The following is a 9,682-nucleotide window of genomic DNA, read 5'->3' as shown; positions in this document are numbered from 1 at the left end:
TCATCCAAACTATCTAATATCGCCCCACGATTCACAAACCAAAGTGCACAAAGATAAATCAAAAATATTAACGGTCATAAGTACTTACCAAATTATTACAAATCACCCAAAGATCCAGGGGTACTACATGAAAAAACTCCATAACTACGGGATGCTTGAACCAATGTAGATGTTGGTGTTAGTATTTGAACAAAAATACAACAAATGTATCCCATTAAACCACATCATACAATATAAAAAATACCTCAAGTAATTCTGTGAAATTCAAAGAATAAGTCAAGTCATTGAAGCATATAGAATGTATGGATGATATTGAATGAAGTGTGTCAATCTATAATTAAAAGTATGAACTAGAAAAAGTGAAGTAGAAGCTCTAAAATTGTAAAAAACACATATAAATGAACCTGTTGCGAGGCAATTTGATCTTGTCCTAACACAATGTCACATCCTTCAGTGCCAGTCTAATTTATGGATGGTTGCATAAGAAATATAATTATACTAAAAATTTTGATGTATCTGAATGTATATCATAACAATACTGAAAAATCAATAAATATATACGGTTAGAAATAAAGATAATATCGATAAACATTGCTAACTTTCTGTACGATAGACTATTTAAAATTTTTTGATATATGCACAGACATAAAGGTATACCATTATCGTATCGAACATATCAACTAATACCAATAAATGTACGTTGAGAATGGAAAGAATATTGATAAAAATAATCAATATTCGGTTAGAGTGAAAATATTTTGATAAAATAAAAAATTATACTAAAATTTTTTATGTATCTGGATGTATACCGTCACTATATTGAAAAATCAACAAATATATACGGTTAGAAATAAAGATAGTATCGATTAATATTACTAATTTTCTATACCGTAGACGATATCTAAATTTTTGATATATGTAAACACATAAATGTATTCCAATACCGTACCAACCATATCTACTAATACCAATAAATGTACCGTTGAGAATGGAGAGGATATCGATAAAAATATTTAATTTATACGGTTAGAGTGGAATTTTTTTTGTAAAATAAAAAATTATAGTAAAAATTCTGATGTATCTGGATGTATACCATCACCATACATAAAAATCAATAAGGATATACGATTAGAAATAAAGATAATATCGATAAACATTACTAATTTTCTATACCATAGACTATATCGAAATTTTTTATATATGTACACACATAAATGTATACCAATACTGTACCAAACATATCAACTAATACCAATAAATGTACCATTGAAAATAGAGAGGATATCGATAAAAATAATAAATTTATACGGTTAGAGTGAATTTTTTTTGGTAAAATAAAAAATTATAGTAAAAATTTTGATGTATCTTGATGTATACCACCACCATACTTAAAAATTAATAAAGATATACGATTAGAAATAAAGATAATATCGATAAATATTAATAATTGTCATACCATAGACTATATCGAAATTTTTTATGTATGTACACAAATAAATGTATACCAATACCGTACCAAATATATCAACTAATACTAATAAATGTACCGTTGAGAATGGAGAAAATATCGATAAAAATAATAAATTTATCGGGTTAGGGTGAAATTTTTTGATAAAATAAAAACTTATACTAAAATTGTTGGATGTATCTGGATGTATACCATCACCATACTGAAAAATCAATAAATATATATGGTTAGAAAGAAAGATAATATCGATAAATATTGCTAACTTTCTATACCATAGACTATTTATAAATTTTTGATATATGTACACACATAAATGTATATCAATACCGTACCGAACATATCAACTAATACCAATAAATGTACCGTTGAGAAAGGAGAGGATATCGATAAAAATAATAAATTTATATGGTTAGAGTGGATGAAAATCTTTTCAAAAAATAAAAAATTATACTAAAATTTTTGATGTATCTGGATGTCTACCATCACCATATTGAAAAATCAATAGATATATACAGTTAGAAATAAAGATAATATCGATAAATATTACTAATTTGCTAGACCATAGACTATATCCAAAGTTTTGATATATGTACACACATAAATGTATACCAATACCGTACCAAACATATCAACTAATACCAATAAATGTAACATTGAGTATGGAGAGGATATCGATAAAAATAATAAATTTATACTATTAGAGTGGAAACTTTTTGATAAAATAAAAAATTATAGTAAAAATTTTGATGTATCTGGATATATACCATCACCATTTTGAAAAATCTAAAAATATATACAGTTAGAAATAAAAATAATATCAATAAATATTACTAATTTTCTATATCATAGACTATATCAAAATTTTTTATACATGTACACACATAAATGTATACTAATACCGTACCAAACATATCAACTAATACCAATAAATGTACAGTTGAGAATGAAGAGAATATCGCTAAAAATAATAAATTTATACGGTTCGAGTGGATGGAAATTTTTTGGTAAAATAAAAACTTATACTAAAAATTTTGATGTATATGGATGTATACCATCACCATATTGAAAAATCAATAATTATATACGGTTAAAAATAAAGATAATATCGATAAATATTACTAATTTTCTATACCATAGACTATATCGAAATTTTTTATATATGTAGACACATAAATGTATACCAATACCGTACAAAACATATCATCTAATACCAATTAATGTACTGTTGAGAATGGAGAGGATACCGATAAAAATTAATAAATTTATAAAGTTATTGATATTATAAAAGATTATAGTAATTTTTTTTGATGTATCTGGATGTATACCATCACCATACTAGAAATCAATAAATATACACGGTTAGAAATAAAGATAATATCGATAAATATTACTAATTTTCAATACCATAGCACTATATCGAATTTTTTTTATATATGTACACATATAAATGTATACCAATACCGTACCGAACACGTCAACTAATACCTATAAATGTACCGTTGAGAATAGAGAGAATATCGATAAAAAATAATAAATTTATACGGTTAGAGTGAAATTTTTTTGACGAAATAAAAAATATATCAAAAATTTTGATGTATTTGGATTTATACCATCACTATACTGAAAAATCAATAAATATATACTATTAGAAATAAATATAATATCAATAATATTACTAACTTTCTATACCATAGACTATATCGAAAATTTTGATATATTTACACACATAAATGTATACCAATACCGTATCGAACATATCAAGTAATACCAATAAATGTACCATGGAGAATGGAGAGGATATCGATAAAAATAATAAATTTATACAGTCAGAGTGGAAATTTTTTGATAAAATAAAAAATTATACTAAAATTTTTAATGTATTTGGATTTATACCATCACCATACTGAAAAATCAATAAATTCATATAGTTTTTGGCTCCGGTGGAGTCCTGTCATTTTCGGCTTGAGTGGAGTTATGTCGTTTTCGACTCCGATGGAGTCGTCTCATTTTCGACCATCTCGTTTTTCGGCTCCGGTGGAGTCATCTCGTTTTTTGCTGCGGTTGAGTCTTCTCGTTTTCGGCTCCAGCGGAGTCATGTCGTTTTCGACTCCAGTGAAGAGTCATCTCGTGTTCGGCTCCAGTGGAGTCATATCGTTTTAGGCTCCGGTGGAGTCATCTCATTTTCGGCCATCTCGTTTTCCACTCCGGTGGAGTTATGTGGTTTTCGGCTCCGGTGGAGTCATGTCGTTTTCGGCTCCGGTGGAGTCATCTCGTTTTTTGCTCCGGTGGAGTCATATCGTTTTACGCTCCGGTGGAGTCATCTCATTTTCGGCTCCGGTGGAGAGTCATCTCGTGTTCGACTTCGGTGGAGTCATGTCGTTATCGGCTCCGGTGGAGAGTCATCTCGTTTTTTGCTCCGGTCGGTGGAGAGTCCACTACTAATTTTATTTATGTTTACTTTTTGTGTTTTTTTTTCAATTTTGTGTTTATATAGACTATTTTATCTTTTTGATTTTATATTTTATATATATATATATTGTTTTTTTTTTCTAAGTGCTTATAGATATGATTATTTATATTTTTGGTTTTGTTTATATTAATAATTAAAAATTTATCTTATTTATCAAAAAAACGAAATTGTAAAAAAAATTTAAAATATTAATCAATAAATTCAATATGTGTATGAAAATTTATAATTTTAATATTTAGATAAATAAATTTTTTATATTTAAAATTTTAAGTAATGTTGAAAATTGGTAATACATTTATAAATTATGTATAATTTTTTATTGATAACTGAGTATAAGAATATGAAAATTGTAAAACTGACAGATATTTCTAGAGTATAGAAAACATAAATTAAAATTATCTTTTTGATTTTTTCATTAATTTTTAGAAATATAGGAGCATATTTTTGTGATATATTATTTAGCTTTAATATTAGAATTTTTCAAATTTAGTATCATAAAATCTAATTTAATTACCATATAATATTTTAATATATATGTATATAAATATTTAAAATAAATTATCATAATATTTTATTATTATAGAAGATACTTATAAATGAAAGAATAAAATGTATATTTAAAATTTTATTAGAAAATTTTGTAAGATTATATATAATTGGGTTTGTTTATTATAAAATTTATAAAATTATATAATTATGTTCATTTATGTTCGTTGGTAAATATATTCTACATATTGCAAGAATTTATACTTTTTATATCAAGAGCTTGTCACGTGGGCCAGCGAAATCTCATTCGCTACAATTATTTTGTTACAAAAGCTATTTTTTGTTCTGAATATTTTCGTAACAAATAGTTTTTTCGATTTGGTCAACATTTTTCTTTTGTTGCGGTATTTTTTTCGTTACAATTACAATACTTTTAATTTGAAATTTCATACTAAATCTAAAATAATCTAAATTAATATATCACATATATGTATAATATATATATACATATATAATATTTATATATTAATATATACAAATTGAAATAAAAAATATTGTTTATTTAAAATTGAAACTATTATATACAATAAAAATTAAAATTAAAATTAAAATTAAAACTAAAATATTTTTAAACAAACCCTAATGCACCGCCCAGTTCGTATCCTCTGTTTCGTTTTCCTTGTTCTTCTTCTTCCCTTTTCTTCTTTGTCCTCTTCGTTCTGCTTCGTCCTCCGTTCTTCTTCTTCTTTTTCTTTCCTTTTATGTTTCTCCTTCCCATACGCCCTCCTTCACCTTCCTTTAATTTCTCCGCCCTGCACCCCTGAACGGTGTGTCATCTCCACCTTCGTCGGTCGTTAATCGCGCTTTGGTGCAGTCTTCCTCGACCCGTCGATAGTGACTCGCCGCTGCCTGGCGATGTCCTGAAATGCCAACCCTAGATCTTTTTTTGAGTTTGGATTTATTTATTGTTTTGTCTTATTGTTTTTTTTCAATATTTATTTAGATGGAAGAAACTTTCAGTACCGTTGGACCAATAATAAGATGCTTTATGGCTACAGAAAAAGGTAGGCTAATCTAGTGTCCACGTTGAATTTAAGGATCACCTAAAACAAGTTTATGATTTTAAACATTGTGGACAACCAAAAGAATAATACGTACATGGGATGTGATTGATTTTAAAATTGCTTGTTTTGAAGTAAAAAAATCATGACTCTTTTATTTCTTGTAGAAAAAACTTTTTGTCTAGACTAAGCTTTTATTTTTGATTGGTCTTTGCTTGTTTTTATATTAGGATCAAGTGAGCATCAAAGGTTTGGCTATGTTCAATTGTAAGTAAAATTTGCTTTTTTAATAAATTTTTTTTCTGGATTTTGTGAATGGTACTAGGTTTGATATCGATTTTCAATTGTAAGTGTTTCCATTGAAGATGCTAATCGTTCCATTGAGTTGAAGAATTGTTCAGCTATTGGAGGTAGAAAGATTCTAGTTAAAAAATGCCATGTATGATGCTCCTCTTGAGCAGCTTCGAACAAAAGACAATGAAGGTGTGTAATTTTAAAATTGTTGCATCCTTTATGTGTCTTTCTTGCCTCACCATATAAAACATTGGTTAATAAACATTGGTTGATAGATGAATATTGTGGTCTTTTCTTGTTTCAAATTTAACTTTTACAAGTTTATGATCATTTTGAATTTTTGTCGCTATGTCTGTGATTCTTAATTTTCTTCCATTCAATATGGAGATGCTGTCAAACTAGACAGTAACAATAATAAGGCTTTGTAATTCCAAGCAAAAGGTTATAGTTTTAAGTCTGCATCTGTTATATGGTAATCTAGAATAGAACACCATTGATTGTTTAATGATTATGGTTTCGATTCTTGATTTTCTTCAGTTCAATCTAGATATATTATTAAACCCGAGAATAAATAAGGTTGTTACAGTAGCAGACAAAACTGACAAGGCTTCGCAATTCCAAACAAAAGGTTCTAGTTTCAAGTTTGCATATGATATGTGGTGATATCAGTTACTCCACACCATTGCTTGTTTATTTATCAACCTTATTAATATTGAAAATATCATGTGAGGTATAATGAGAAAAAATCGGTCGCAGTTTCTAGTATTCATCCCGAGAAAGTGAAAAGTTCTGAAAATAAGACATTTTCTTCAAATTTTGTTGTTTTATTTTTCTTCTTGTTGCGGTTGATGTTAAAATTGTTAAGTTAGATTTGGTCTAAAAGTATCGATAAATAATTTTAATATTTAGGTTATATGAATATATGTTTTGAATAACTTGTTGGTTTGCACGTGTATTTTTGTGTTGATATAGATTAAAGTATGATTATTATTATTTATAAGTTTGGTCGGCACTACCAAAAAAAGGTCTTTGGTAACGGGCTAATGTTCCGTAACAATAATCTCATCACAAAAAGTGGTTTATGTTACGATTTATGTCGAAACAAAAAAAAAAAACGGGCGGTGGTCAACCTTTTTTTTCTTTTGTTACAAAAATTTATCCGTACCAAATACGATTTTGACAAAAAGTTATCTTATATATATTTGTTATGTGGACCGACCGTAACAAAAAAAATAAGTATAATAAATTAAAAAATTTCTGAAAATTAAATCTAAAAATAATTTTAAAAAAAATTAAATACAAGCTTTTCATTACTTAATAAATTATTAAGGGAATTTTTTTAAATTAAAATAAATTCAATATAAAACTTATTACTAAAAACAAAATTAAAAATAAAAAGCGTCAATGCGCCTTTGTGTCTTCAGCCAATAGTTTCATATACAATAAATCAAATCAAATTATTAAGTGTTTCTCTCCCTAGACGAATTTACAGAGAAGCCTCAGACTCGAGCCTCCGTTGCCTCCACCCTCGCTCCGCCGTCGCCTCCACCTTCGCGCCGCCGTTGCTGGTGGAAGGCAGCCCAAAATTCACCCTAAGCTAGCGACCTTCATCACCTAGGTTTCAAGGTGGTCGTTCGGGCTACGTTCTAGGGCGCAAATTCGACGGGTGAGTTAAAATGATTTGTTAACCCAACGTATTTTTGTGTTTGAGGATTTTTTATATAGTATAATACTCATCTACTTGATGTTCATTTGTTCGATTAAGTTTTTGCAATGTAGGTTTTTGGATTTAAAACCTAGGTTTTTCATTGACTGCGTAAAAATAGATTTTGTGGCTTTTGGATATCTTTATGGTTGAAATTATTTCGTACCTAATTACACAAATGTAATGGGTATAAAAGAAGTGGTATTAGGGCTTCCTCAAGTTTTTGGAGGGAATAACTGTAATGTTTGAATTTTTGGAGGGGATTAGCAGGATTTGTTTTCCTGCGCTCTTGTCCTTCTCGCCGGGGTTTGAATTTGTAACGGCACCTACCGGGATTGATTGTGTTGTGCACGCAGAGGAAGGGGACTCTCTTTTTGGCGAGGGGAGTTTCTGGACCCGGAGCTTTGGAAGAATGTGGTGATGCTCAGTTGTGATTCAACTGTGGATGGCGGCGTCTGTTATGTTTATTTGGTTGGAACATCTCATCTTTCGAAGGAATCTTGCCAAGAAGTTGAAGCTGTGATTGATTTCTTGAAACCAGAGGTTGTTTTCCTGGAGTTATGCCCTGCTCGTACATCTCTTTTTAAGGTTCCAACAATTGGAGAAATGGTGCAGATTTGGAAGAGAAACAGGAAACTTTTTGCCATTATTTACAACTTTTTTGCTCTTAAGCTTGCTATGAAACTGGAAGTTCAACCTGGGGATGAGTTTCACGTGGCGTATGAAGAAGCAAAAAAGTATGGCGATAAGGTTGTCCTTGGTGATCGACCTGTTCAGTACACATTACATAGAACATGGATGAAGATGTCTCTTAGGCACAAGATAAAATTGCTTTCCACCTTTATGTTTCAATCATTTTTCTCTCCAAGTTCTGAAGTGATCAATAAGAAGCTAAAGAAAATGGATGATGGTCACATGCCAACTATTCAAGAAGTAAGCAAGGAGTTTCCAACTATTATGGAAACTATTATCCACGAGCGCGACAAATATATGTCAACCAATTGACTTAGAGTTGCTCGTGAGCAAAATTCAGTGGTAGCAGTAGTCGGGAAAGGCCACCTACATGGAATTGAGGAGAACTGGGAACAGGATATTGAAGTGAGCGCAGGAAAGCACGTGGTATTAGCTTGTTCATAGTGCAGAGCTTATTTAGATATGTTTAAGAAGTTTTTTTTTGTCTGAATCTACTCCCAACACCAGATTATTTGTTTACCCCTTTCAAACACTTGAGCTGCAATTGGGCAATTAAAAGCTTGATATTCAAGTTGGTGAAAGTCAGTGGTGATGATTAATTGATTATCACAGCATTTAGCATGCAACGGACTGCGACGTTCTTGGCTGTGGATGGCATTGCACTGCTCCAAACAATCATAAGTGCAAACAGATTTTTGAACTTCAGTTTTCTTATTGCCGAGGCATCTAATTTAAGCAAAGAGAGGAATTCATTATTACTTGTCTCTTTGAAATTTCCCGATCTTCATATAGAGAATGAAGTGCAACAAATATGAGGCCATATGGGCAAGGTCAATTGGTCAGCGCAAGATGGAAGAGAATGAGTTTGAAGCTGCTCCAAAGTTTGTTTCAAAAGCACAAAACCTTTACCCGGGACTTGACATTACTAGCCAATTGCTAAGCATCTGTAAGATTGTTATATCTAGCATCTGGTTTTATTGTTGTAGGAGATGTCTATTTGGGTTTAAGGTAGTTGTATGGTTGAACGTTATTTGTAGGGCTTGATTGGTGGTTACTTGGTTGCTATTGGAGAGCTGTGTTCATTTTTTTTTTTTACAGAAGGATTGCCCATCTATGATCGTGGTGATTTATAATTATTAGTGTATGTATAAGGGGAGTTGGCCCCTATGGTGCATGTTGTGTTATTTATTTTCATAATGTTCAGGGGTCAGCCTATTTTATTAGTGCTTTTCGAGTTTATTTGTTATTATACTTGTATTTAAGTTAGGGTCCTTAGATCAGGCTAAAGCGTAAGTTTTATTTTATTATATTCATCATCGTAACTAGCGCTTGTTCAACCTATTTATATAGGTGATACCCTAGCCATTGTTAAGTTGTATGTTACAGCTGTAATGGTCCCGGAGACCGCACTTATACTCCCAACTAATGCTGGAGCGAAAATTCTCGGTGATGTACTCGATGGAGATAATATCGAGTGGATTTACCAGGATGTACGCAATTTTTTA

General features: G+C 30.1%; 1 protein-coding gene across 1 annotated transcript; it reads left to right on the top strand.

Annotated features, from left to right (window-relative positions):
* The first annotated feature begins 7,250 nt into the window (after nucleotides 1-7,250).
* LOC127262496 (uncharacterized) lies at nucleotides 7,251-9,263 on the top strand. The gene is made up of 2 exons (XM_051291200.1): nucleotides 7,251-7,445; nucleotides 7,841-9,263. The coding sequence occupies exon 2, from the start codon at nucleotides 7,905-7,907 to the stop codon at nucleotides 8,487-8,489; it is 585 nt and encodes a 194-aa protein (XP_051147157.1). The 5' UTR covers nucleotides 7,251-7,445; nucleotides 7,841-7,904; the 3' UTR covers nucleotides 8,490-9,263.
* Nucleotides 9,264-9,682: the final 419 nt, after the last annotated feature.

Source organism: Andrographis paniculata, unplaced genomic scaffold (assembly GCF_009805555.1).
Source record: "Andrographis paniculata isolate CXL003 unplaced genomic scaffold, ASM980555v1 Contig65END, whole genome shotgun sequence".
Classification (NCBI taxonomy): domain Eukaryota; kingdom Viridiplantae; phylum Streptophyta; class Magnoliopsida; order Lamiales; family Acanthaceae; genus Andrographis; species Andrographis paniculata.
This window is presented reverse-complemented; position numbering and strand designations above follow the sequence as displayed.